This window comes from Tenrec ecaudatus, chromosome 10 (genome assembly GCF_050624435.1).
Source record: "Tenrec ecaudatus isolate mTenEca1 chromosome 10, mTenEca1.hap1, whole genome shotgun sequence".
Lineage (NCBI taxonomy): Eukaryota > Metazoa > Chordata > Mammalia > Afrosoricida > Tenrecidae > Tenrec > Tenrec ecaudatus.
The window spans coordinates 134,882,125-134,909,645 of record NC_134539.1 but is presented as its reverse complement, the minus strand read 5'-3'; the positions used below and the strand labels follow the sequence as shown (position 1 = coordinate 134,909,645).

At 55.6% G+C, this 27,521-nt stretch overlaps 1 protein-coding gene across 3 annotated transcripts; it reads left to right on the top strand.

Moving 5' to 3' along the window:
* The first annotated feature begins 1,132 nt into the window (after positions 1–1,132).
* On the top strand, positions 1,133–25,288 carry CACNB1 (calcium voltage-gated channel auxiliary subunit beta 1). Of its 3 annotated transcripts, none has more exons than XM_075561751.1 (14): positions 1,133–1,388; positions 3,682–3,768; positions 6,533–6,652; positions 7,238–7,360; positions 8,078–8,214; positions 8,364–8,440; positions 9,793–9,812; positions 10,101–10,181; positions 10,618–10,676; positions 10,828–10,937; positions 11,062–11,213; positions 20,063–20,158; positions 20,588–20,773; positions 22,372–25,288. In XM_075561751.1, exons 1-14 carry the CDS (start codon positions 1,305–1,307, stop codon positions 22,834–22,836), a joined length of 1,797 nt encoding a protein of 598 aa, XP_075417866.1. In that variant the 5' UTR covers positions 1,133–1,304; the 3' UTR covers positions 22,837–25,288. The 3 variants fall into 3 exon arrangements, with proteins under 3 accessions (XP_075417866.1, XP_075417865.1, XP_075417867.1); XM_075561750.1 differs by lacking the exon at positions 9,793–9,812 and adding an exon at positions 8,827–8,975; XM_075561752.1 differs by lacking the exons at positions 9,793–9,812; positions 22,372–25,288 and adding an exon at positions 8,827–8,975 and having other exon boundaries at positions 20,588–22,325.
* The last annotated feature ends 2,233 nt before the right edge of the window (positions 25,289–27,521 follow it).

Sequence of the window (27,521 nt, the reverse complement as noted above, 5' to 3'; positions counted from 1 at the left end):
CTCTTTCTCGTCCCACCTTCCCCTTCCCCTCCTGGTATGCTACTCTCATTATTTGTTCCTGAGGGGTTTATCTGTCCTGGATTCCCTGTGAGAAACCCTTTCTTTGAACCAATCAAGATGAGCAGGGTACAGGCCCTTGGTATGTGTTCCCAAACCAAAGATAAAATTCATTGCCAGCCAGTCGTTTCTGACTCCTACTGACCTTATTAATAGAGTAGAAATGCCTCTCTGGGTTTCTGAGACTATAAGTCTTATGGGAGTAGAAAGCCTCATGTTTGTCCCAGAGAGCTCCTGGTGGTTTTGAACTGCGGACCTCATCATCCTTAGCACCGGGGCTCCCTGGATTGAAAGGTAAAGAGGGGCAATTTTTGGTCAGATGTCCTAAGATCTGATATGACCCGGACTTTCCTCTCTCAGCTTCACATTTCTTCCTCCACATTTCTTTCTCTTCTGAGGACCTAGCCCCGCCTTCTCCTCCTCTCCTGGACTTTCCCAGGGCCTGCGGGATCCCAGCGACTGGACTGACCAGGTCAGGACGGAAGGCATCTGGGCCTCCAGGGGCACTGCCTCTTGCTGCTCTAGGGTTGAGCTCCCCTCTGGCCGCCCCTTGCCTCTCCAGCCTAGGCACCCCGCTGGCAGCCCCAGAGTCAAGTGGTGGGGAGAACTTTCTGCTCCTTTCCAGGAGGCACGGACCCCACACTGGGGAGAAAGGAGTTAAAGGTAGGTCCCAGGATGACAGGGACTTGGAAGTTCCGGTGGCCCAGGCAGGACTAGGGTGGGGAGACCCAGCGGAAGAGAGGCTGGAACCCGGGGGCTGGGACGACGGTGCCAGCAATGCCAATCCGCGCATTCTCCCCATCAGCGCGTGGCATCCCCTGGTAACATCGAGCCCCCAAGCGCCTTCCTCCCCACCCTCCAGAGCGGGCAGCCTTCCACCCCGGCCAGCTGGAGGCCAGCGCCCGGCCCGCGCCCGCCCCCCGCCGCCCTCCTATTGTCTGTGCCCGGCTGGCGGAGGGGCTGCGAGGGGCGGGGCCGGGCGCGCGGAGGGAGGGAGGGAGCGAGCGAGCGAGGGAGGGGCGGCGGGGGCCGAGGGGGCGGGGGGAGATGCTGAGCCTTCAGGGGCGGAGGCGGCTGAGCAGGGCGAGGGAGGAGGGAGCGCCGGCAGGAAGGGGGCTGGCGAAGGCCCGGCTGGGTGGCTGGAGCCGGTGCTGGCTGCGCGGCGCTGCCTGGGCTCCCACGGCCTCTCCATGCGCTGAAGGCGCCCGGCTGGGCCGGGCCGGCGGCCGGAGGGGAGGCTCCTCTCCATGGTCCAGAAGGCCAGCATGTCCCGGAGCCCTTACCCACCCTCCCAGGAGATCCCCATGGAAGTCTTCGACCCCAGTCCACAGGTGAGGCGCGGGGGCCCCGCCCGGGGCCGGGAGGCCGTCCCCGTGGACGGACCTTGACGTGGTCAGCTCCAGGGGCGCTGGACAGGAGAAGAGAGGGGCACCTGCGCGCCCCCCACGCCTGCGGGTTAATGATTGATGGGCAGTTGGCCCGGAGTTGGGCTGCGGTGCTGCGGAGCGGAGAGGGGGCGGTCGGCCGCCTGTCACCCTCGGCCCCCCTCCCCCCCTCCCCCGCCGCTCAGGGTCCCTGCTGCTCGGGGACCGGTTCCAGTGAGCTAAGAGGGGCAGTGGACGGGGAGGGGCGACGGGGGATCCGGGCCAGGGGAAGGGGAGGTTGAGGGAGGCTGGAGAGCGAGCTTAGGCAAAAGGGGGGCGACGCAGAGCACGCGGGCGGGGGTGGGGGTGCCTTTGGGCGGGGGTGGGTGGGGCGGGGGTGGAACTGGGCGATGGCGATGGCCGAGACGTTGGTCTTAGGGCGGTGCCATGGACACTAGCCCTCTAGGGTGGAGGAAGGGGCCAGGCCCGACAGACCCCACAGGAACTCCTCTGGGCCCCCCCTTAGTAGTTCTCACCAGCTCCCCGCCCCCCACGCCCACGTTGGCCTCCCAAAGTTTGGAAAGTTGGAAGCGTGCCAACTCACTATCCTGGAGCGGAAGAAGCTGTGTTACCTGAGGGGCTGGGGGTCAGTCTCGGTCATCCTAACCCACTCATGAATTTTCCCCCAATTCTGGGTAACTCCCAGGGTAGGACATTCCTGGTGTGGTAGGGGCCTGAAGGGTGGCCACAAAGGCCTGGGTGGTCCTGCCAGGAGATGTCTCTGAGGCTTATTCATCTCCAATCCAGCAAGACCCCAAGACTAAGGTAGAGTTAACCCTTCTCTAGCTGTGGCCAGCCTGGAACAACTGTCAGCCTCATGATACTGAAATGTGGTTGATGGGTATGTAGGGAGGGGTCGCGTCAGACCTAAAAATACCACCCTCTTCCCCCCCAGGCCCATGGAGCCTGGGAAGCAGCTGACAGGGGCCTTCCCTTCAGCTGTCCTCTGCCCCTCCAGTGCCACTCCCTTGTCCCCTGCGGGAGAGGGATTGTGGTGTTGTGAATGAGAATCAGCCTCCACGCAGGGCTCTTCAAACCTAAACCTCAGGTGTTCATCTGGTTTGAAAGACGAGTAGAGACAAGGACTCTTGCAGAGTCTCCAGGTGCCCTCTCCTGTCCAGAAGCCCCAGTCTGATCCTGGTTCATATGGAAAGGGACCAGGAGGCTCTGAACCACAGCCCCTAGGCCTTCCAGACTGACCAAGGGGGTCCAATGTGTAAATGTGACTTGGGGAGGGCAAAGAAGAAGCCCCTTTCCAGGTTACTCAGAAATACCTGAAGAAGCCTTAAACTTCCATTAGTCGCGGCCTGAGGGGTGTTCAGCATGGTGTCCACTGCACTTGAGCCAGGAGCCCTGGCCAGTGTGCTGGAGACTCTGCTTCAGATGGGGCTGGGAGGCACTCAGACTGACGTAGTGGGGTGGGTACTATGGGGACAGGATGTGGGCAGTGGCAGCTGGGATGGAGTTTGGTCACTCACTCCTCCCCTGTTGGGGAGAGGTGTGTTGATGTGATTGTGAGATGGGTGGAAAGAAGTCCTGCAGAGCGTCTTCCCCCCCCCCCCCCAACGGGAATCCATCTATGCCTGAGGAGTTGGGCCTGGATGTTGATTTTTCTTCCCTCATCCAGCTCTGAAACCTGACTCTGGGTCTCAAGGGCTGACAGCTGTCACTCCCTTCCTCACTCTGCAGAAAAATGAAGGAAAGAGTCGGGCCCAGGGACTAGCCAAGCAGGGGCCCAGGGTTGGCTCTGTCTCCCGCTGTGCCCGTGGCACCTACTGCCGGGCTCCTACTCCAGCTGTGACCATGGGGGCTTTCCCTAGCTTTCTCCACCCCCTCACTCCACTAGCACTGCGGGCAGTCTTTCCCTTCCCCCAGGCCTCTGCAGCCGGGCCCTGCATCTTAATTAGCTTTGCTGCCTAATGAGCCGCCAGCATCTCAGTGCCTCTCCTTACCTCTCCTCCTGACTTGTTTGGGGGGTTCCTGTGTGTGGCTCCCTAAGCCTCTCTTGCCCTGTCTCCCACCCCATGGCTAGGGTCTGGGTTCTCTAGGGGGAAATGGGAGACCCTCTTTCCTTTTGGACTATACCACTGCAGGAAGAAGATGGGGGTGCTGGGCGCTGTTCAGACCAGGGGCTCAGTGCACAAAAAGGTTGGGGCAGGTTCCTCCTGATTCCACTCTTGTCCCTTCCTGGCTGCTCTAGGGGAAATACAGCAAGAGGAAAGGACGCTTCAAAAGGTCTGATGGGAGCACCTCCTCAGACACAACATCCAACAGCTTTGTTCGCCAGGTAAGGGGGAGCCGGGCTGGGGGAGGCCTTAGCAGCGGGAGCCGGGGCTGCAGCTTCCTCCAGCAAACCTCTCCTAGGTCCCTCAGGTCAGGTACTACCTGCCCTGAGCCATCCCACCACCCGGCAACCCATGACCTCTCCTCTACGTGCTGTCAGCTGCACCCACTCCTTCAGTCCCCACCTCCGCCCTGCCCTTCCCCCAGCACCCGGCGCCAGCCCCTGCCTGCCTGCCTGCCTGCGTCATCTCATTCAGGGACAGCCTGGCTTGCCTCCTTCTAGCCTGCTTCGGGCTGTCACCCACTCTCCCTGCCGGCTGTCTGCTTCCACGTCCTCCCCCAGAATCTGTGACAGGGTGGGGCAGAGGCAGGTCCTAGGACATTTGGGTCCCTGAAGCCCTGGTTAGGTGTGGGTCGGGGAATCGCGCTCCTTACCCCCAGAGACAGCTGGTCTTAAGTTGTTTGCAGGGCACAGGGGCTGCAGACTTGTGTTCAGAGGCCCTGTCGAGGGGGCTGGCTGAGACCAGCAACCTAGGGTCCTCTCTTTGCAGCCAGGGAGCCGTTGCCCTCGCCTCTACCCTCTCAAGCCCGGCCACCTTAGGTTTGGGGAGAGGCAGTGTGTGTGTGTGTGTGTGTGTGTGAGAGAGAGAGAGAGAGAGAGAGAGAGAGAGAGAGAGAGAGAGAGAGAGAGAGAGAGAGAGAGAGAGAGGGAGGGAGGGAAAGAGACATGTGGTTGCTATGACTACCGAACATCTCCAGGAAACCTGGTACCTAAAAAAGGAGAGAAGGGCTTGGGATCAGCCAAGAAGGACTGAGTTGCAGAGGAGCTGCTGGGCAGGGCAAATGCAGGCAGGGGACAGGAGGGGTCCCTTGGTGGCCCCCTCCCGCTCCTCTGAGGGTCAGGAAGGAGCTTCCTCCCAGCAGTTCCAAGTATGGGAACAAACCGGAAGTCCTCTCTTCAGTCGCTCCCTCTGCCCTCCTGTTGCAGGGCAGGGCCAGGGCTCCGCAGCAAGGCTGTGCTTCAGGTCGCTGCTCTTAGGAGAAGAGGACGTTGGTTCCTTCAGGGTCCCTCAGTCCCGGGAGTCTGCTGTGTTGCCCTACCCCAGTCTCCAACCCTTTCCTCGGCTCTCCAGGGCTAACCCCGGGAGATGGCAGCAGGCACGTGTGTGTGTGTGTGTGTGTATTGGGGGGGAGACAGTCCTTGCCACATCTCAGAGCTAAATATATCCTAGCAGTTTGCACATGTAGCAACTCTGCTTGTAATCTGAGCCCCCTGGGGGGACGGGCACTTTGGGCCACCCCCTATACCAGCAGGACCAGGCACTGCGGGCGCTGGGATGGAGGCGCCCAGCCGGACCCTGGTGGTGGTGAGCTGGAAGGGGGGCATAGGGAGGGGGGAGTAGCCTCTCAGAAAAAGTCAGGGGGCCTTTAGCCCAGCCTGTCTCTTTGCTTTCTAACCCTTTCCCTATCCAGTCTCTCTCTCTCTCTCTCTCTCTCTCTCTCTCTCTCTCTCTCTCTCTCTCTGTGTGTGTGTGTGTGTGTGTGTGTGTGTGTGTGTGTTTGGGGTCAGTCTCTCTCAGCCTCTGCTACTCCCTCACCCTGGCTCTGCCAGCTCCGGTCAGGAGGTGGGAAGTGGTAGATGCCATCCTTGGATCCTTGTCTTTTGTTCCAGCTTCTCTTAGCTCACCCTTCCTGCCTGAGAACCTTCCTCGCCAGCACTCGCCCACCTCGGGCTGGACTGAGCAGGGGAGGGCCAGCTGCTCTAGCTAATGGCCAGAGGCCTCTGAGGGAAGGAGAGACTATGCCCTCTTGCCTAGATCCCCGCTACCCTCTGCTAATGAACCTTCCTGGCCAAGCGAGTCCTTTGTGCCCGCAGTGTCAAGCCCACGCCGCTCTCTTTATTGTCCGGCTCTTTCTTCACTTCCTCCTGCCTTGTGCATCCCCCCAACCTCCACCCACCCCGACGCACCCCAATCCCCCGCCCGCTCGCTGGGCTCATGCCCTCACATGCCCCACATCCACAGGGACACGGCCACCGAGCGCGCCCCTCTTGTGCGTACCTCCACACGCGCTGCCTGTTCTGTAGAACACACCCTCCTAAACACACTCAGGTACACGTGACTCAGCATGTTGATGTGCACCAGAGGTCCGTATGGGCTACCTGTGTCTTACACGTACATGTATGTGTGCATCCTGGAGGCAGTTCCCTGGGTTCTAGGTCGGTCAGTGTTACCAGAACCAGCCGCCTGGTACCCAGCACCCCTGTCTCGGAGAGAGGCCTGCCCTGTCTGCTCCTACCCTGTCTCTTGTCCCTGCACCACCTGGGGGATCTTCCTCCATACTCGTTGCTTTATGAGGCTCTGAGGGTTGGACTTCTGACTGGGGTGGCCTGCCCAGGGGAGGTAGGATTCTGTGCCCAGCGGTGCAGAGAGCTCAGGCTAAGCCGGTGGCTACAGTCCCTGGGCCTCTGCTAAGGCTATTTAGCCAGTGCCGGGGTTAGGGGAGGCGAGGAGGGGCAGGGAATGCAGACTCGTCCCCTGGCACTCCTCCCTGCTGGGTGCCCCTATCAAGTTCCCACCCCTCCCTAGGCCCCAGACAGCTGTCCTTGGACCTGCCTTAACCCCCTGCTTGCTGCTGTCACCCTTCCCAGGGCCACCCTGCTCCCAGGGGCCTACAAACCTCGGCTCCTGCTCCCTTTCCATCTAATCCCATGTTCTCCGACCTTTGGAGATACAGCGGTGTCCCTTCCTGTCCCTCTCTGCCTTCAGGGCTCCGCGGAGTCCTACACCAGCCGGCCCTCAGACTCTGATGTGTCTCTGGAGGAGGACAGAGAAGCCTTAAGGAAGGAAGCCGAGCGCCAGGCGTTAGCCCAGCTCGAGAAAGCCAAGGTGGGGAAGGACTAGCCGGGGGGTGAGGTGGGTAGGGTGGCGGCTGTGCCAACGGTCACCGCTGTTCTCAGACTCCATTCCTTCTGAACCTGCCCCCTTATGCCGCCTGCTCCATGTCTAAGGCGACTTTCAGCATAAAGTAGGCACTTCTTCCCGGAGTGGGACTTCCTGGCCTGGAATCCCAGCCCCTGCCTCTTGGTTGTGCTAGCTCAGCCAAGTCCCTTGACCTTTCTGGGCTTCCGTCCCCTTCGTCAGCACAGCAAGAAGGAGGCTTCTGTAGGAGCATGCACGCAGGAGCTGGAACAAGGCCTGACACCTGCTTCTATGACCACCTCTCCCTGCTGTCCATGGGCTCCTCCCACATCAGTATTCCCACTACTCCAGCCACCCCCCCACCCCCAGAGGATTCCATTCTTGACTCCCCATGTGAACTGTGCGATTTTAACCCATCCATGTGGGAACCTGCACAAGCCACTCAAGGGTACACTGTAAAGAATCTTTTCCAAAGCCAACCTTGGCCGGCCTCCTCACAGCCCAGGCCAGAAGGGGGACCCTCTGGCTTACCCTCCCCATGCCCTCCTCCAGACCAAGCCAGTGGCCTTTGCTGTCCGCACCAATGTCGGCTACAACCCATCTCCAGGCGATGAAGTGCCTGTGCACGGAATGGCCATCACCTTCGAGCCCAAGGACTTCTTGCACATCAAGGAGGTTGGCAGAGCCCTTGGCAGCCCGAGGGAAGGCAGGGGGATGGGCACCGGGAGGAGGAGAGGGGCAGCCAGTGAGCAGGGGGGTGGGGTGAGGTAGAAAGGGTCCTGAGCTGAGGCTGGGCTGAGTCTGCTGTGTGAGCTTGGACAAATCTCTCCACCTCTCTGAGCCTCTCACCTTCTCATCCGTCAAATCAGTGGGAATACCCCGCTGCTCACAGAGGAGCGAGCCCTGGTGGCACCGGGATTTAAGCGCTCAGCTGCCAACCCACAGGTTGGTGGTTTGAACCCACCAGCCGTTCCTGGGGAGAAAGATGCGGTACACTCCCTGTGTCAAGATGACAGCCCTAGAAACCCACAGGGACGGTTCCACCCGGTCCCCCAGGGGACTCTGCCTCAGTGGACCTGATGGCAGTGGGTGGGCCCTGTCACAAGGTCATTGGGAAGACTTATCCTGAGCCCTGTCCTGGGAGTGACAGGGCGAGCACCCTGGGGTGAGGCTTGGGAGGAAAGGCTCTGGGAACAGGGCTGTGCTGGGCATAGTGGCGCCACAACCCAGAGGATACTGGTTCCGAGAATTGCGCTGTCGCCCCCCACACACACCCCGGTGTCGTGGGAGGATGTGTTAATGGTGTCACCCCCTGAAGCAGGGTGGACAAGCACATGGGCAGCGGCTCCCCCTGCTCTTCCTCACCCTCCCGCCTGCCCCCGTGGGTTGCAGAAATACAACAACGACTGGTGGATCGGGCGGCTGGTGAAGGAGGGTTGTGAGATCGGCTTCATCCCCAGCCCCGTCAAGCTGGACAGCCTGCGCCTGCTGCAGGAGCAGAAGCTGCGGCAGAACCGCCTCAGCTCCAGGTGTCTGGCTGGGGGCAGGGCGGGCCCAGGCTGACCCACCACTCCCTCAGGGCAGGCACCGGCACAGAGGGTGCCACGGGAGAGAACCACGTGCCCACCTCCACCCCCCACCCCACTGCTCACAGCTCTCTGTCTCTCTGCCCACACAGCAAATCAGGCGACAACTCTAGCTCCAGTCTGGGAGATGTGGTGACTGGCACCCGCCGCCCCACGCCCCCTGCCAGTGGTAAGAGCTGCTGCATCCCCAGGGGACTAGGGGGAGCTCCTGGGTGGATGGCCCCCCCATTAGGAGCCCCTTCCTTTCCCTGCAGTAGAGGCTTCCCCCTTCCCCCCATCCTTAGTCCCCAAACACGTCCAGTGGTACACCCCCCACCCCCCACGAAAGCCAGGAAGCCCCCTCATGTCTCTCCTCTCCCTTTCTTTGGTAGCTCCATCTCTCTGCCTGACTCCCCACCCCCATTCATTTCCCCAGCCCCGTTCCATTCACCTCTTCTTCTCTCTTTTCTCCCCACCCCCCTTCCTGCGTTCTGTCCTTGTGTCTCCACGTCCATCTCACTCCTTCTCCCCACCTTGCCTCCTCCCCTCCTTCCTGATCTGTCCGCGGCGGTGCAGGTAATGAAATGACTAACTTAGCATTTGAACTAGACCCCCTAGAGTTAGAGGAGGAGGAGCTTGGTGAGCAGAGTGGCTCCGCCCAGACTAGTGTTAGCAGTGTCACCACCCCGCCGCCCCATGGCAAGCGCATCGCCTTCTTTAAGAAGGTAATTCCACTGGGCTCTGGAGAGAGGGAGGGAGGCAGGGCCCAAGTCTTTGGTGGAGGGAGGGCTGGGACCCGGCGCTCATTCCCCTGATTCGGTGGGGATGAGGGCTTCCTGCTGAAGGCTGGGGGGAAGGGGAGAATGCCAAAGAGAATGGGCATGCCCTTTCCATACCCAGCCCCTCCCGGGCTCACTCCCTAGGGAAGGATGGCTCTGGCCATCCATCACAGTCTCCTCTCTCTTGGGGGGCTGCCCCACCCCGAGGAAGCAGGGCCTGGTGATAATGGAACGTACTTTGCATCCTCCCTACCAGTCAGCTGTCCCACTGTTTGTCCCTCATCCCCAGCCATGGAAAGGGTGCTCCTTCCTTGCCCTCTTTGGAGTCCAGTGGGCCTGGGTGGGAACATGGAGGGGGGTCTCCTGGCTGCAGAGAAAGACAATTGCTGGTGTCCATAAAGGGGGCAGGCTTTCATGCCCTGGGAGCAGGAGGTGGGCTCCAAATTAGAGGTCATCACCCTCTCAGCTCTTTTCTAAGACCCAGAAGCTGGGTAGGGTGCATTCCAAATTTTCCTGTGTCCCCTGGACTGAGAGTCAGTCCTGCTCCCAGCCCTGGTCGGGGGCGGGGGGCCACCTCTGGCTCCCCTTAGCATGGGGTCCCGTCTCCTCCTGGCGCTGTCTGTCACTAACACGCATGCTCTGTTATCTCTCCTCGCCTGCCCACTCTTCCCTCTTTCCGTGGCTCCTTGCCTTGCCCTCTGTCCCCGCCTGGGTGCCCCCCTTGCCCTGCCCCCCTTTCCCTCTGGGCAATCTCTGGACCCAGCCAAACAGAAGCAGAAGTCGGTGAGTATTACAGCTTTCTGTGTCCCCCTCCTGGTCCCCTGGGAATGAGCTGGGGATGGGGTGGGCTTCTAACACCCATTCCTGTATCTGCCTTCCATCCCCCCCTGCCTCCCACCCCACCCCACCCCAACTTTCCTGGTTCTCCGTGGCCATCCCTCCCCACCCCAACCCTCACATCTGGGTTCTGGGACCAGGGTGGGAAAGGATGCATGAGGCAGCCTGGAGGCTGGGAGAGAAGGGCGAATGGCACCTCCACTGTGGGGTTTCCCCTTCCTGCTTCCCCCCCAGACAGAGCACGTGCCCCCCTATGACGTGGTGCCTTCCATGAGGCCCATCATCCTGGTGGGACCATCGCTCAAGGGCTATGAGGTAGGAGCCCTTGGAGGGGAGTGGTCCCAGAGGGGCCAGACCCCAGAAAACCTCCACTGAAAGGTCTGCAGACCCCAGAGAGAGCCCCAGAAAGGCTGCCAAGGAATCCTCCCCAGAAAGCTACAGATCTTCCGAGAAACCGCTAAACCCACTAAGAGGGGCCCAAACCTACTAGGAAACCCACCCAGAGAGGCCCAGTTCCCCCTGAAGGAACTTCCAGACTCCCACAGATAGCACCCAGATGGACCTTGGGAATCTGAGAACTGCTTGGAGGCTCCTTGGACCCATAGGGCACCCCACTGCCTCTCCAGGCCCATCCAGCCCAGGAATTCAGAAAGAAAGTGAAACGTGGGGGAACAGAGACCAGCGCCCACCCTTGCCCTAGCTGAGTGGCTGTAAGTGCCTGACTTCTCCCCACGTTGTCCCCCTCCCCCAGGTTACAGACATGATGCAAAAGGCTTTATTTGACTTTCTGAAGCACCGGTTTGATGGCAGGTGAGACCCTCCTCGGGAGCTGGCTTCCTTCTCCCCCCTGTGCTCTGCTGGGCATGAGGTTCGGGAGCGTTGGGACTCGAGCTGAGGAATAAGAGGGAGGCCTGGAGCCACCCTGATCCCTGGCTCCCCTCTCCTGCACCCCCCCCCCCAGGATCTCCATCACGCGTGTGACAGCGGACATTTCCCTGGCCAAACGCTCAGTCCTCAACAACCCCAGCAAACACATCATCATCGAGCGCTCTAACACGCGCTCCAGCCTGGGTGAGGAGGCCACCCCTCATGCCCTCAACCCCCCAACCTCTGGACTAGGTGGGGGTGTTCTAGACGTGCTCTGCCTCCCTGGGGAAGATCCACGTCTCACCTTCCCCTCCCCCCTCCCCCCCAGCCGAGGTGCAGAGTGAGATTGAGCGGATCTTTGAGCTGGCCCGGACCCTTCAGTTAGTGGCTCTGGATGCGGACACCATCAACCACCCGGCCCAGCTCTCCAAAACCTCGCTGGCTCCCATCATTGTTTACATCAAGATCACCTCTCCCAAGGTGAGTCCACTCACGTGCAGGGGACGGCGTGGTAAAGGCCTGCTCTGGAGCTGGGCTGCCAGGGGTGAAAGCCCAGCTCTACTGCTTACTGACTGAGTGGCTTCATCTCCCTGGGCCCTGTTCCCTTCTCTGTAACACTCCGTCATGTGACGTCTGGAAGACTCAACGTTAATGTCAGTGGAGTGCGGTCAGCAGAGGGGCCTGGTGCAGTGGAAGCCCGCTGCGTTTGAGTTATTCTCATTAGGAGCGTGCCAGCCGGTTTGCGGCCTCCATTCCTGTTGACTTCTGCGTCCTTGTCTAGAAAACGGAGAGAAGTCTGGGGTTTGGGTCCCGGCGTCATCCAGCCCCTCCGCAGCTGAGAGCCGTTCTGATCTCAGCTCTTTTTGCTGCGTTGTCCTCATGTGGACCTTGACAGAGAAGAAGCCAGGCGGAAGGCGGATTTTCTTCTCTGTCCGATTGCAGTTCTGCTAACTTTCCTGGCTCGGTGTTTGCGGGGATTTGAGAAGTAGAGGGGGAGACAGAGGCAGCCCGGGGTCAAGTCCCAGGGTGTCTTACCTCGGGTCCTTGGAGCTTGTTTCTCCAACTTGAAAATGGTGACGATTGTATGAAATAGTAGAGAAATGGGCTCCCAGAGGTCTCCTTCCAGCTTCACGTTACATGGGCTCGAGAAGGGTGATGGGTTTTAGCTGCAAAGAACTATGATTGTCCTTAGGCATTGCCCGGTGGGTGCTGACTCACAGGGACCCTGTGACCCACAGAGGGAAACACTGCCCAGCCCTGAGCCAGCCTCACAATTGTTTGAGCCCCTTTGCGGCCGCTGTGGCCATGAGCCAACCCATTGTCTTTCGTGACAGCGACATGATTTGATTTCCTGTTTTATTTCGTGGATGATGTCAATAGCCAATGGAAGACTCAAATGGCCTCCCATGGCATGCTGTGGATAAATAAAGCAAGTTACAGGGCAGCATAATGCTGTGTAACTGTACACGTGTACCGGATGTTGTTATGGCAGGATGCTCATCGAAGCATGAAACATCGTCATTCACGGAAAACAAACCAAAAGAAGGGGGTGGATTGCAGTGCCCTCCCTTGTGTTATTGTTGAGAGGATTGGAGGAGGTTGGTGGAGAGTCCAGTAAGCGGATGGTCTGGCCCAGGATGGCAACCAGAAGTGCTAGTCTCGTCATCCCCTGACTGCTTGCTTTGAGCTGAGCACCCGGGACCAGCTGATCAACCTTTCCGGCTCCTAAGTTTTGGATGAATATAAAAGGGGCTGATCAAATTTAAGGACTTCCTGAGATGAGTGAAAGGACCAAATGAGACCGTGGATCTGGAAACTCTTTGCGAACTAGAATAAAAAAGCAACAGAAGCTTCGACTTCTGAGGAGCAGGGGTGGACTCTGGAGCCAGACCCCCGGGTTCAGCCACCCAGGCCCGCCTCTCCCTAGCGCTTTGTCATGGCAGCTAGCTTCTCTCTGCCTCCGTGTCCCAGTCTGCCAAAGAGGGCAATCAGTCTTGAAGGGTGTGAAGATTAAGTAAAGGAATTAGCTGTGACAACTTCTTGGATCCAATTAAGCTTCTTCTTCTTCTTTTTATTTGTTAAGTTTTAAAATTTGAAATAATTTAAAATTTCCAGGAGAGCATAAGAATAGTTTGAGAATCCCTGTTCAATTCGATTCCGTGAAATGTGTTTTTTTTACTATTTCTTTTCCTTCTAACTTTGTTCCTATTTCTGGGCATACATCTACACAGCAAGACACACCCCAACGCAGCCGTTTCTACGCGTGTCATGGATGACATGCTTTGAGTTCCGCAGCACTGCCGACCCTCCTCTTCTGTGGTGGCCCCCCCACCCCCGCATGAACTCTGCCCCCAAAGGCTCCTCGTTAACCTCTTCAAGTTGCTGTTGTTGATTTGATCTCCTAGATCGTTCTGGGAAGAGCGGGATGCTCAAGGCAGCCCTTTTTGACTAGCTAAGCTAAATTGCTCTAAGACAGTGGTTCTCCACCTGTGGGTCGTGACCCCGTTGGGGGTCAAGTGACCCTTTCACAGCGGTCACCCGATTCATCACGGTAGCAAAATGACAGTGATGAAGTAGGAACGAAAATACTTTTATGGTTGGGGGGGTCACCACCACATGAGGAACCGTCTGAAAGGGTGGCTGCATGAGGAAGGTTGAGGACCACTGCCCCAGGGGATCTATTTTGTTTGCGGTCTAAAGATGACTTTAGTCATCTGTCGTTTCTGTGGCTCATCCAACCTTCCTGGTTCCAAGAAGTCTGGAGTCTATGAGGATTTAAGATTCTGTTCAGCATATTCTCCCTGATGATCAAGATTCTTCTAAGGAATCTTTTTTAAAAAAAATACTTTTATTGGGGGCTCTTCCATCTCTTATCAGAATCCATACATTCCTCCAATGTGTCAAGCACCTTTGCACATATGCCGCCATCATCATTTTCAAAGCATTCTCTTCCCACTTGAGCCCCGGATGTCCGCTCCCCGTTTCTTCTAGGAATCTTTTATCAAAATGTTCAAAAATGGCAGCCAGGCTCAGGGGAAAGGGGAGGCAGTTGCTCATGAGAAAAGTGGCCATGGAGTCCCTGTCCTCTCCTCTCCGGGGCTCTGTTTCTTCCTTGGTGGCTCTAGGTAAACAAAGACCAATCGTGCCTCAGATGGCTTATTTCATTCAGCGTGTGTTGACATTCCAAGCACACTATAGATTTCTTTCTTACTGGATGAATTTCATTGTGTATCTATATGGGTTTGTTTAATCTATTGTTATCCACATTTTATTTATCCATTCATCTACTCAGATGATGAGCATTTAGGTGATTTCCAGTTTTTAGCTACTTGGAATAGTGCTGGATTAACTTTGGTGTGTGCGTCTCATTTTGCGCCTGCTCTCCGGTCTTGGGTTATGTACCTAGGAGAATTGCTGGGCCATGTGGCGGTTCTGGTTTTAGTGTTTTAGGAACGGCCATACTGTTTTTCACGACAGCTGGACCATTTTGCATTTCCACCAGCAGTGGATGAGGGCAATCCCACCCCCCACCCTTGCCAACATATGTCATTTTCTGTTTGTTTGTTTGTTTGTTTTTAAGAAAACAAAAACATTTTATTGGGGGCTCTGACAGCTCTTGTAACAATCCACACATCAATTGTATCGAGCACATTTGTACATATGTTGCCATCATTCTTTTCTAGACATTTATTTTCTTTTCTTTCCCCCATGGATCTTTCTTTCTTTCTTTTTAATCGTTTGATTAGGGGCTCATACAACTCTTATCACAATCCACACATACATCCATTGTGTAAAGCACATTTGTACACTCATTGCCCTCATCATTCTCAAAACATTTGCTCTCCACCTAAGCCCCTGGCATCAGGTCCTCATTTTTCCCTCCCTCCCTGCTCCCCCCTCCCTCATGAACTCTTGATAATTTATAAAGTATTATTTTGTCATATCTTGCCCTGTCCGGTGTCTCCCTTCACCAACTTTTCTGTTGTCCATACAGCAGGGAGAAGGTCACATGTAGATCCTTGTAATCGGTTCCCCCTTTCCAACCCACTCTCCCTCCACCCTCCCAGTATCGCCCCTCACCCCACTGGTCCTGAAGAGATCATCCGCCCTGGATTCCCCGTGTCTCCAGTTCCTATCTGTACCAGTGTACATCCTCTGGTCTAGCCAGATTTTTTAGCCAGATTTTTAAGGTAGAATTGGGATCATGATAGTGGGGGAAGAAGAAGCATTTAGGAAGTAGAGGAAAGTTGCATGTTTCATCATTGCTACACTGCACCCTGACTGGCTCATCTCCTCCCCAAGACCCTACTGTAAGGGGATGTCCAGTGACCTACAAATGGGCTTTGGGTCTCCACTCTGCACTCCCCACCTCATTCACTATGATATAATTTTTTTGTTCTGATGATGCCTGATACCTGATCACTTTGATGCCGCCCCTTGATTACACAGACTGGTGTGCTTCTTCCATGTGAACTTTGTTGCCTCTGAGCTAGATGGCCGCTTGTTTACCTTCATGCCTTTAAGACCCCAGATGCTATATCTTTTGATAGCCGGGCACCATCAGCTTTCTTCGCCACATTTGCTTATGCACCCATTTTCTAGACATTTATTTTCTTTTTTTTAATTTTATTTATTTTTTGTTGTTTTTTTTTAACAATTTATTGGGGCTGATACAATTCTTTTCACAGTTCATACATATACATACATCAATTGTGTAAAGCACATCTGTACAGTCTTTGCCCTAATCATTTTTTTATCTTTACTTCTTTTACATTTTATTAGGGACTCAAACAACTCTTACCACAATCCATACATATACATACATCAATTGTATAAAGCACATCCATACATTCCCTGCCCCGACATTTATTTTCTATTGAGCCCTTGATACCAGCTCTCCCCCCCACATACCTTGCTCCTTGATAAATTAAAAATTATTATTTTCATATCTTACACTGATTGCTGTCTCCCCCCAAGGTTTCTGTTTGTTCCCCTGGGGGGAGGGGAGAGTGCGGTTATGTGTCGGTTCCCCCTCCTCCCCTCCGCTCTTCACCTTTCCCCTGCTCTCCTGGTATCGCTGCTTCCATTCCTGTTCCTGGATTCTGTGTGTTGTGAGCTCTTATGTCTTATCTGTACCTGTGCATGTGCTTCGGTCTAGCCCACGGTGAAAGGCAGGACTGGGGTCATGATAGTCGAGGGTGGGGTGGGGGTGGAAGCCATCCTCGTGTTCCTATAATGGTATCTCATTTGTGGTTTTTACCTGCAGCTCTCTGATGGCTGACGATGCTGAGCATCTCTTCATGGGTCTGGTGGCCATTTGAATGACTTTTTTGGTGAAAAGTCTATGCAAATCCTTTGACTATTTTATGATTGGATTATTTGTTGTTAAGTTGTTGATGTTTTAGATACGTTTTGGTTATTGGATTGTTTCTAGCTGTGTGGTTTTTGAAGGGTGGCTCCCAGTTGGTACTTTGTCCTTTTTTGGGGGGGAGAAAAAGACTTTTATGAACAAAATGTTTAAAATTTTATGAGGGCCCATTTGTTTATGTTGTCCTTTACTGTGTGTGATCTTGTTCTATCAGGTGACCCCTGGTTGAATTGTTGTTCGATCAGGTGACCCCTGGTTGAATTGTTGTTCGATCAGGTGACCCCTGGTTGAATTGTTGTTCGATCAGGTGACCCCTGGTTGAATTGTTGTTCGATCAGGTGACCCCTGGTTGAATTGTTGTTCGATCAGGTGACCCCTGGTTGAATTGTTGTTCTATCAGGTGACCCCTGGTTGAATTGTTGTATCAGGTGACCCCTGGTTGAATTTTTGTATCAGGTGACCCCTGGTTGAATTGTTGTATCAGGTGACCCCTGGTTGAATTTTTGTATCAGGTGACCCCTGGTTGAATTGTTGTTGTATCAGGTGACCCCTGGTTGAATTGTTGTTGTATCAGGTGACCCTTGGTTGAATTGTTGTTGTATCAGGTGGCCCCTGGTTGAAACTTGTTCCCGCATTGTTGCCCCTCGTTGCTCTTCTACGAATCTTTGGGTGTCAGTTTGCTTTGTGGGTTCGGAGTTGAACTGCTGACCTTGGGAGAGAGGAAGCTTCCCTCTCCTATAAGGCAGAGCTCCACTCTGGGAACCTCACCGGGCAGTCCCCCTCTGCCCTGTCTAGTGAGCTGGAATCGACTCAATGGCAATACATTTTTCGGGAGTTGGCACAATTAGGTGCTCAGTCCATTATTATGATTTTGGCATATGTAGTGAGGCACAGGTCCTGTTTCGTGTTTCTGCACATGAAATTCTCATCATCACTGCACCGTGATTGAAGAGACTCTTCTCTTCCCATGGAATGGTCTTGGCACCCCTGTAAAAAATCAGTTTGCCAGAAACCTGTCAGTTGATTTCTGGACTCTCAATTCTACCCCTATGTGTCTGTTGTTATACCTGTACCAGGCTGTTTTGTTTACTGCAGCTGTAAAACAAACAAAACTCACTGCCATTGAGTTGATCCCCACTCATGGCAATTGTATCGAGCAGAATAAAATAGTTTCTAAGACTCTAAAGGAAAGAGCAGATTTTCCACCAAGGGGTGGATGGGATTGAACCCTGGACCCTTAAGCCCATTGTTTAAACAACTGCACTACCAGGGATCCTTGGTAGCTGGAATTGGGAGTCCTCTTCATGTGGTTTTTTTCTCTCTCAACATTGTTTTTGCCATTTCATATCAGGGTGAGGATCGATTTTTCTGTAAAGGCTGTGGAAATTTTTTTTGGTATTGCATTGACTCTATAGATTGCTTTGAGTCTTATTGACGTCTTAACAATATGAAGTGTTCGACTCCATGAATCAGGGACCAACTTCCCATTTATTTAAATCTTGAATCTTTGTGGCAGTGCTTTATAGTTTTCATTGTGTAAATCTTGCATGTCCCTAGCTAGGTTTCTGTCAAGGTATTTATATTATTTTAGACACTGACCTAAGTGGAGTTCCTTCCCTAATTTCCCAGAAACCCAGCTGAGTTCTTTGGTCGATCGGGCACCCTGCAACTTTGCTGAAGGACTCTACCAGCTGCAGAAGCCTGCTTATGGATGCTGAGATTTTCCTCAATGTCCACAACCAAATAAACTCACTGCCACTGAGTAGGTACTCACTCAGAGGATCACCTAATCCACAAGGCGAGGGCATTTTATGTCTCTTCTCATCTGAATACCTTGTTTCCTCTTTATCTTGCCTCGGTGCTCGGGCTGGGACTTCCTAATGCAGCACTAAGTAGAAGCGGTGAGAGTGGCATCCTCATTTGTAAGTGGAATGCTGTCTTTCTCTGTTAACTGTAGTAGGCTGTTGGCTTGTCACAGATGCCCGAATCACATCCTCGTCCCATCCTCAGGGTTTCATCAGGATGCTGTTGGTTGGATTTTATCAAATGTTTTTCCGCATCCGTAGGTAGGATCGTGTGGTCTTGTCCTGTCCTTTGTTCTACTGATTCATTTTCTTTCTTTCTTAATCATTTTATTGGGGGCTCTTACGGATAGAGTTTTCCATAGTTCCATCACCCCAAGCAGTATTGTATTGGTGGGTTTTTGATCACTGATTTGATCTCTTCCTTGTGGGTCTGTTGAGACGATAGTTACTCTTGAGAGAGTTTGAGTAAGTTGGCCGTACCATCAGCTGATCTCATGTGTTGCCATACAGCTGTTAATAATAACACACTGGTCTCCGTTCTCTCCATTTCTCTGGGGTGGGTTGTAATAGCCCCTCCTTCATATTGGTTATTTGTATCTTCCCGCTTTTTTTTGTCTGTCTAGTTCAGCAGTTCTCAACCTGTGGGTCGTGACCCCTTTGGGGGTCGAACGACCCTTTCACAGGGGTCACCCAATTCAAAACAGTAGCAAATGACAGTGATGAAGTAGCAACGGAAATGATTTTATGGCTGCGGGGCCACCGCAACTAGAGGAACCGTATTAAAGGCTCGCAACATTAGGAAAGTTGAGAACCACTGGTCTAGTTAAAGGTTTTTCGATGTTGTTGATCTTTTGAAGAACTGACTCTGATTTTCATGGATTCTATTGTTTTTCTGGTTTCTTTTTTAAAAATCATTTTATTGGAGGCTCGTACAAATCTTATCACAATCTATCCATCCATCCATTGTGTCGAGCACATTTGTACATTTGTTGCCATCATCATTCTCAAACATTTGCTTTCTACTTGAGCCCTCAATATCAGCTCTTTATTTCCCCCCTCTCTGTTTTTAATTGTATTAGATGACTAACTTTTTAGTTTGATTAAGATAAAATTTATATATCATATAATTTGGTATACAATTCAGTTCACTCAAACTCCCTGCCATTAAGCCAATTCTGACTCATCGTAGCCTTGAATATTTATTGTACCTTTTCTATCGTTTTGCATTTGTGTACTTCCCCCCTGAACCATTTGAGAGTAAGTTGTAGATATTTTGGGGTTTTAGCTCTAAGTTCTTTAGCGTGTTTTTTTTTCATATGATTGCACATGCATTTATTTAAACATATTTTCAGTTTAAAGAAAGGAGGCTGAGAACTGTGTCGTGTACCTTGGGCATGGCATCTGTTCACCCATGGTCCCCATAATGTCCTTCGTGGCATTTCCACCCGGGGTTTCATGTGGGCATTCCGGGGCAGCCCTGCCTCTGTGGTGTTTCTTGGGTTCTCGTGGCACTTCCATTTTTGGAGGGTGTAGGTCAGTTCTTTGTAGACTGCTCTTCAGTTTGGATACGTCTGGTGTTCACTTGTAGCTGGACATAAGCTTTGCCTTTGGGTAGGAATATCGCTGACGCGATGTGTGTGCTCACTGGGTGGCATCGGCGGCTCGCGAGGTCCATTGCGGGCGGCACTTGGTTAAGGTGGTGGCGTCATGCGTCTCACTGTCGTTGTGGGTGTCACCAGAGGGTGATCACAATAGTCCTACCTGATAGACTCTCGGCAGACTTGAATGACTTGCTCATGGCGCAGTGCCGGGATTTTTCTGATGGCTGTTGTTCTTGTCGGCCGTGCGGCCTGCCGGGGGAGGGGGGTGGCCTCCCGGAGGAAACCCACAGACAGAACAAGGTTGGAAAAGCCAAGAAGGAGAATCCTTGCCCTACATCTGGACATGGCTGGATCCAAAGGAGAACTCCCCAGGCACCCGAGGCTGCTGTGGGACCTCTGACAGAGTGCACAGTGTGGAGGGTGGACACGGGGCTGCTGTGGTCACCGCTGCAGAGGGGGCTCCAGCTGAGAGTCCAGTGTCACCTGGCTCAGATGATGGCTGCCTGCCCTAACTCCAACCTAGTCATATCTAGCTCTCCTTCCCCCCAAAACCAGGTCCTCCAGAGGCTCATCAAGTCCCGAGGGAAGTCTCAGTCCAGACACCTCAATGTCCAAATAGCGGCCTCGGAGAAGCTGGCCCAGTGCCCCCCTGTGAGTTCTCAGACCTGGGGTGGGGGCCTGGGGCGGGGGTGGGGCTGGGTGGGGGTGGGGCGAGGTGACGTTTGGGTTCTCCTGGTTTCCTCTGACCCGCATGTGAGAGACAGTGTTGGGGAGCACCTGGGCCAGCCCCATAGGTGCAGACTGGACAGGGCGTCAGAGACTGACTTTACGGCCCAGAGCGCCCCTCTCGGTAGAGATGTCGACCCCCCTCTCCAAGCCTTGACTGCCTTATTTCTGGATTGAGGGCGCTCCTGCAGAACCGGGAGCCATCTCTCTCCTTCCCCTTCCAGCACGTCCAGTACCTTCTTTATAACCTTGTCCTTCAACCCCTTGGCTCTACCCACTGCACCCAGGCCACTCCCCGTCCCCCTGGCCACACCCTGGCTCATCCCAGCCCCGCCCCTAACCCCACCTCCACAGGAAATGTTTGACATCATCCTGGACGAGAACCAATTGGAAGACGCTTGCGAGCACCTGGCCGAGTACTTGGAAGCCTATTGGAAGGCCACCCACCCTCCCAGCAGCACGCCCCCCAATCCGCTGCTGAATCGCACCATGGCCACCGCCGCGCTGGCGGCCAGCCCCGCCCCCGTCTCCAACCTCCAGGTACAGGTGCTCACTTCCCTCAGGAGAAACCTCAGCTTCTGGGGCGGGCTGGAGGCTTCGCGGCAGGGCGCCGGCGTGGTGCCCCCGCCGCCGCAGGAGCACGCCATGTAGCGGGGCCCCTGGGGAAAAGGAGGGAAGAACTCTCTGTTTTTGTGTTTTTGTAAAAAAAACGTGGTGAGCAGCAGCCTCTGGTGTCTGTGGTTTTTGATGGGAGTGGGGCTGGTGGTGGTGCCTCCCTGGGCCCGGCTCAGTAGGGCCCATCAGCTGTCCGTCAGCTGTCCGAGGACCCTGGGCTCTGAAGCTTGGTTGGGGGACCTCAGGAAGAGGGCCGGGGCAGAAACCATGAGGAAGACTGATCTCGTCAGGTGCTGGCTCCACACCCACTTTAAACCCAATACGGAGGCCTCAGATTCAAACGGGGCCCACAGAGCAGGGACCTCAGAACCAGGGAGCCCCTCAGAGCCGGGGCTGTTAGAGCCCCAGAGTCCTGAAACCCAGATGGGGACCCCAAATGTAGCATCTGCAAATTGAGGCAACCCTTCTCTCGATTAAACAGATTCTGGGGAGAGCTTTCTTATGGGTGCTCCACCCTGCCTGCTTCCTCCTCCCATGGGCGCCTGGGCCCATCTCAGAGACCACAGTGTTAGGTGTGGCCCCAGTTTCGTGCCAGAAGCACCCAGGGGACCATTGCTTGTTACATTAGTTCCAGCCAGAGAGCCCCTTCTGTTCATGCAATTCAGTGGAAGCCCACGGTGGAAATCAGGCCTCCCTGCTTTGCTCCAGGGCCTGGGCCTTGGGCTCTGCTCCCCTTCATGGGTGCCACTGAAGCACTTTTGTGCCCCACTTCCTGGTCCCAGATCTCCAGGGAATGTCTTGGAAGCTACTGGCCCTCGCCTAGCCTCCATCCACACCGCAACTGAGAAATGGAGGCGGGGGGATGGGTGGGGGGTTGTCATTTGCTCCGGGTGACACCGCTCATAAGTGACAGAGACAGGGCTCGAATGGCCACCCGTGCCTCCACAGCGCCACAGTGGCAGGGATCACTAGCTCACCTGGGCAGGCCCTTTGGTGATGACATGGGACCACCCAGCCGTGGGGGGGACGACTCGTCATCCTGGCCTTACCAGCTGCTGCTTGGGTGAGGGAGGGTTGGTGCTCAGAGGCTGCCACCTGACCAGGGGAGGCAGGGAGAAGCCCGTGGTTCTGCAAGTCCGTGGCTGGAATCTGGTGTAGGCCGGAGTGTGCATTTGGACTGAAATCCCCCCCTTCATTAATGTACTGGGAAACTGGGCAGGGACTAACCCATCTAACAGCGGCTATACTAACGAGCTAGTTGTTAAAGGTGCTTCACCCCGAGGCCCAGACTAAACTTTCACAGGCTTTGCCCTGTGCTGACCGTGCCAGCTCACGCTTCCCCCTGCCTTGTCAAGGTTGGCCACCCCTGGCCCTGTGGAGGGTCCAGCCTCCTGGTAGGGCCACTCGCCCAGCGCCCAGCCCCTAGGCCAGCCCCTCCGCTGGCCGCCTCACTAACCTGTCTTGCTTTGTGTTTCTCTCGCCCGGCCTGATCTGCATGGTGTGTGCCATCGCCCGCTAACCAGGGACCCTACCTTGCTTCCGGGGACCAGCCGCCGGAACGGGCCGCCGGGGAGCACGTCAGCATGCACGAGTACCCGGGGGAGCTGGGCCAGCCCCCGGGGCTTTACTCCAGCAGCCACCCACCCGGCCGGGCAGGCACCCTGCGGGCGCTCTCCCGCCAAGACACCTTTGACGCTGACACCCCCGGCAGCCGAAACTCTGCCTACACGGAGCTGGGAGACTCGTGTGTGGACATGGAGACCGACCCCTCCGAGGGGCCCGGGCTTGGAGACCCTGTGGGGGGGAGCACCCCGCCCGCCCGGCAGGCCTCTTGGGAGGAGGAGGAGGAAGACTATGAGGAAGAGCTGACCGACAACCGGAACCGGGCCCGGAATAAGGCCCGCTACTGCGCCGAGGGCGGGGGTCCTGTGCTGGGGCGCAACAAGAACGAGCTGGAGGGCTGGGGGCGCGGCGTCTACATCCGCTGAGGGCACAGGCCTGACCCCCCGGGGTTGCCGTCGGCACTCGGGCTTGCCTCCAGGGGGTGCTGTCTCCCTCCTTTCAGATACCTTGGTCCAATGTTGGGAAGTTCTTTGGTGGTCGCCCCAGCTTCTGGGAGGCCCCTAAGACCTGCCTGCTGAAGCTGAATGGAGGGATACCCACTTTTCTGCTGTGTCCTCTCTCCCCCATCTCAGGGGGCTCTCCCCTCCCACCCCCCCAGAAAAGGTGCACTTCCTTTAACTTTCTACAGCCAGATTCTCAGTGGGGGTCCTGGATGAGATGGCTCCTTCTCTTCCTGGGGTCAGAGGTCACCGCTCCCCATGCCCATGAAGCCTCTCTCGCCAACCCCTGACCCAGGGCCCCTCACCCTGCTCCCCAGCTTCCTGACAGCGTTGTCTGGTGTGGTAGGTGGAAGGCGCAGCTTGGGTGCTCCTGCTTAGGGAGCGTCTGCCTGCACACTGGCAGGCATCCGCCGAGGTGCCCCAGCCTTCCCACCGGCCTGGCGATGCCCAGTGCCTAGAACTCTGAGGAGTGGGTAACTGGACACTCTGCTACCCACCCCACCACTCCCATTGCCTCTGCCTTCACCCGCCCCAGGAATGAGCTTCGCCTGCCACCCCTGCCTGCTGCCATCCAACAAGAGCCCTCTTGCCTGGGCCCCCATCCCCGTGCCAGCTGAGACTGGAGCCCATGGGACACGCTGGTCTGCCTCTTTGAAACCAAAAACATTTTCTTCCACCCTCACCCTAAGGCCCCAGAGGAGACTGCTGGTGTGTGTGTGGGGGCTCGGGACCTCGGCTCTCCCCTGGGGGGCTTGGCTGCTGCTGTTGCTACTCTACATTTGCCTCCTGTGGCCCCATCCTTCCCCTGTGTCTACCCCTTGCCCCAGGAGAGGCCTTGGCGCCCCCTCTCCCCTGAGGTACGCCCTCTGCCTCAGTGTCTCCACAGCCCAGCAGCCCTGACCCTCCCCAGCAGCCCCGCTGGGCCTGAGAGAGCCGATTGTGCCAACGAGGACTGGGCTGTGTCCGGCTGCCCACCTCAGGGATGGGCACTCATGCCTGTCTCGCCACCTCCTGTGCCAATGTTGTCCCGTCCACCTCCCGGGTGGTGGGGTGCAGCTTGTACTCACTGGTTAGGAGACACCACTGCCCAACCCTCCCTGTCTTGTGTCCTGTGCTCCTGTCTGTCTGTCTGTCTGTACTCTCCCAGGACAAGTATTTTGCCACACATAAAACTGCTTGTCCTGTCCTTTGTGGCTGCGTCCCAAGCCTGCTTCCTTGTACGGCCACATGGCTACCATTCCAGGCAAGTGGCGTCTCGGACACCCTGGAGTGGGGGTGGGGCACACGCATGCAGGGCGGCTGCTGAGAACAAGCTCAAAAGGAGACGTGGTAGGTTTTGAGGCCTCTGATGAATCGCCTTCCAGTCCTGTCTTCAGGACTCCATGCGGGAGGGCCTGGTGGTCACTCCCGGAGAAGTGAGCCAGGCCCCTGGCACAGTCTTCAAGGCACAGGCTGTTCACTTGCTCCTGTGGCCTTTGCTGCCCCCACCACCTCCCTACACACACACACACACACACACACACACACACACACACACACACACACACGCTCCAGGGAGGTGGCCGGAGCCCGTTTGGCTCCCACCTCACTAGACTTGTGCTCACAGACGGTCCCACCCCCCTGAGAACCCACACAGGGGAGGGGAGAAGGCATACTGGGGGTTGGCAGTACGGTAAGATGAGGGACACCCTGCCCCCAGCCCTATTCTGAGAAAAGTTCTATGAGAAGAAAGTCCGCAGGTGGCTGGCAGTTACTGCCAACCCACTCCAACCCCCCAGCTGGCAGGATGTGGATTTCTGTCAACTGTTAACTGCACTCGCCTATGTCCTGCCTCACACAGCACCCACCAATCACTTCTCCATTTTGGGGTGTGTGTGTGTAGACATCCTGAAGCCCGTCAGAGGAGGGAGGAGCACAGAGAGAGATGAACTGGGTGGACCAGTGGTCCGGGGGCTGGAGCCTGGTGGCCAAGCCGGCACTGCTGGGGTTAGGGTGCTGTTCCTCAGTCCCTGCCTTCCACTGAGGGGTTCTGCCTCTGCTTTTCAATAGAACCAGTCACTCCCTCCCTGGCAAAAAATTCTGTTTACTGAGCACTTACTCTGTACCAGGCACATTGACAAAGTCCAAGTTCAGACTGTGCTGGCTCTCTACTGCGGGAAGCTCTAGGTACTGTGGTAACCTGGGAGGCTACAGGAGGCTTCCAGGAGCAGGTGAGGTGTGGTGGAGTCTAGAAGGATGGCAGATCTGCCGCCCAACTTCTCTTCCAAGTGTTGGCAAGCAAAGATGTCATTTGAAGGCTAACGTACACATGAGCCAAGCCGTGGCATTTGCAATAGGCCTCTTGTGCTGGACAAAGAATAAAGCAGACTAAAGACAATACCTTTGAATTACGGTGTTGGTGGACAACATTGAATATACCATGGTCTCCCAGAGGAGAACTGACAAAGCCTTCTATGAAGAAGCAGCAGTCAGAATGCTGCCGGGAAGCCGGATGGAGAGGCTTCCTCTCAGGTGCATTGGACCAGTCATCAGGAAGGACCAGCCCCTGCAGAAGTACCTCATGCTTGGGAAAACAGGGTCAGTGAGAAAGAGAAAGAACCTTGAGAAGATGAATGGGCACAGTAGCTGCTGGAAGGGCATTCAGACATGACAATACTTGGGCCGAGGGTGCAGGACTGGGCAGTATTTTGTTCTGTTGTCCAGAGGTCACCAGGAGTCAGCACTGTCTTGGGAGCACCTAACCACAGCAGGGGGATGCTAGGAGTTACCTTCGCAGAGAAGAGAATGTGTACTTGGAGCAGAGGAGGCAGGTGGCATGTCATACACGGCCACTTCACTAGCAAATGCGCTCTCAGGCAGTGGCCAGAGGAGGCTCGTGGGCTTGGCAGGAGCAGGCTGCAGTGGTCCTTGGGCCATGTGGAGGCATTTGGACTTGGTCCTGAAGCTGGTGTGCTGACACAGAAGGCTTTGAAACAGCAAGGGGAAGAATGTGCCCTGCTTGCAGTTTGGAGCGTGGGTTGGAGGCCCTAGTCCAGAAATAGTTGCGATCCATCAGGTGAGCTGCGAGGAGGCTTTGCACTGGACTCCAGCAGGGGCCTAGGAAAGGAAGCAAGGACCATCAGAGACCATTAGAATCAAGACATCTTGGAGAACCTTTGGAGGGGTGCAAGGAGAGAGGGAAGAGTCTGGGGTGACTGTGCATGCTAGTCTTCCCCGACACAAAAGAAACATGAGGCAAAACAGATTAGGGCAGTCATAAGTCCAGCTCTGGACAGGGAGAGTTGAAGGTGGGGCATCGAAGAGGTGAGCGAAGACAGATGGGTCATGAGCTGGAGCTCTGTAGAGAGGGCTGGCCATGAATCTGACATTCTGAATCAAGGGTAGGGATCATGAACTCCAGTTTACAGATAAGACCCAGAGAGGCCATGCTGCTGTCCCCAGTTACACAGCTGCAGAGCAAGAACTTGAGTTCGGGTCTTTGGGTTTTCAGTATTGTCTTAGCTGCAACCCCCAAGTCCAGTGTCAGCTCCCCAGGAGAGCCCCGGCGCTCTGGAGTCTGGGGTGGTGGTGGGGAGAAAGAGGCAAGTGTCTGAATTGGTTTGGGTCTCCTCCCCATGTGCCTTCTGCCTGGAATGTTCCTTCCTGGAGCTTGCAGGCAAGCCCGTTTCCCGGCTCAGAGGTAGCAAGAGCTGCGGACAGAGAGCTGCTTGTTTCTTGGTAACCACAGGTCCTCAGCTGACTCTCCCTGCCCTGTCAGCACTTTGGTGGTTGTCAACAAGTGATTTCAACGAAGTGAGCTGAGGCCAAGCTCACAGAGGCTGCTCCCACCGTTCCCACGGGCACTCTTGCCCAGGCAACCTTCACCAGCGGCTGCATATTCCATCCGACTTTGCAGTGAGCTAAGCTGGGAGAGGTCTCAGATCCGTCTGTGCTAAGCTAAAGTCAGCAGCCAGGGTCAGGGGACTGAGGGATGGGGTGGGCATGGTGGAAGGTGTTAATGCTCCATCTTCCTAAATCTGGGCCCCAAGCTGGGGGTGATGAAAAGTCTATGAGTGTACCCCCACCCCCTCTCTCCAACACTCCTCAGCCTTCCTCACCTCTCTGAAACCTGTCCTCAGCTCCTGGTTTCAATACTCCAGTTGAACTACTTGTCCTTTAGTCAGACGGCAGAAAATCCCATTTGTGTGGCCGACTAGGCACGGGTGGGGAAGAAACCGATGAACGAGACATGAACCCCACCCTCTAGATCTCACAACTGACTGAGGAAAACCGATAGCCCTGTCCTCAGTCCCAGTCTACAGAGAGGTCCCCTTTGGCCAGAGAACCAACCCAGGATTGAGGAAGTGGGTGGCTTTGGTGGCAGGTGCCAAAGGGGCTCGGCTTCCTTCTGGAAAAGAAGGTTGGAGGGGTGACCAGGCAAAGACCCAGTCAGAAAGGGCTGGGCATGCATGGGTCAGAGCCAGTCAGCGGACCCAGAGGGTGGTAAGCTGGGAGAGAAACCTGCAAAGGCAGGTGGGGGCAGTTCATGTAGGCTGTGGGAGTCAGGTTAGGAGCCGGTGCTGAATGCAGTGGGCGGTGGGGAACCATGGAAGGTTTATGAGCTGGGGACT

Bases quoted from the DNA above. Each gene is read 5' to 3' on its own strand.
- CACNB1 (XM_075561750.1), top strand. From the start codon at position 1,305: ATGGTCCAGAAGGCCAGCATGTCCCGGAGCCCTTACCCACCCTCCCAG. The intron at 3,769-6,532 runs GTAAGGGGGAGC...CTCTGCCTTCAG, and splicing joins CCAACAGCTTTGTTCGCCAG to GGCTCCGCGGAGTCCTACAC. The intron at 8,441-8,826 runs GTAAGAGCTGCT...GCGGCGGTGCAG, and splicing joins CCCCACGCCCCCTGCCAGTG to GTAATGAAATGACTAACTTA.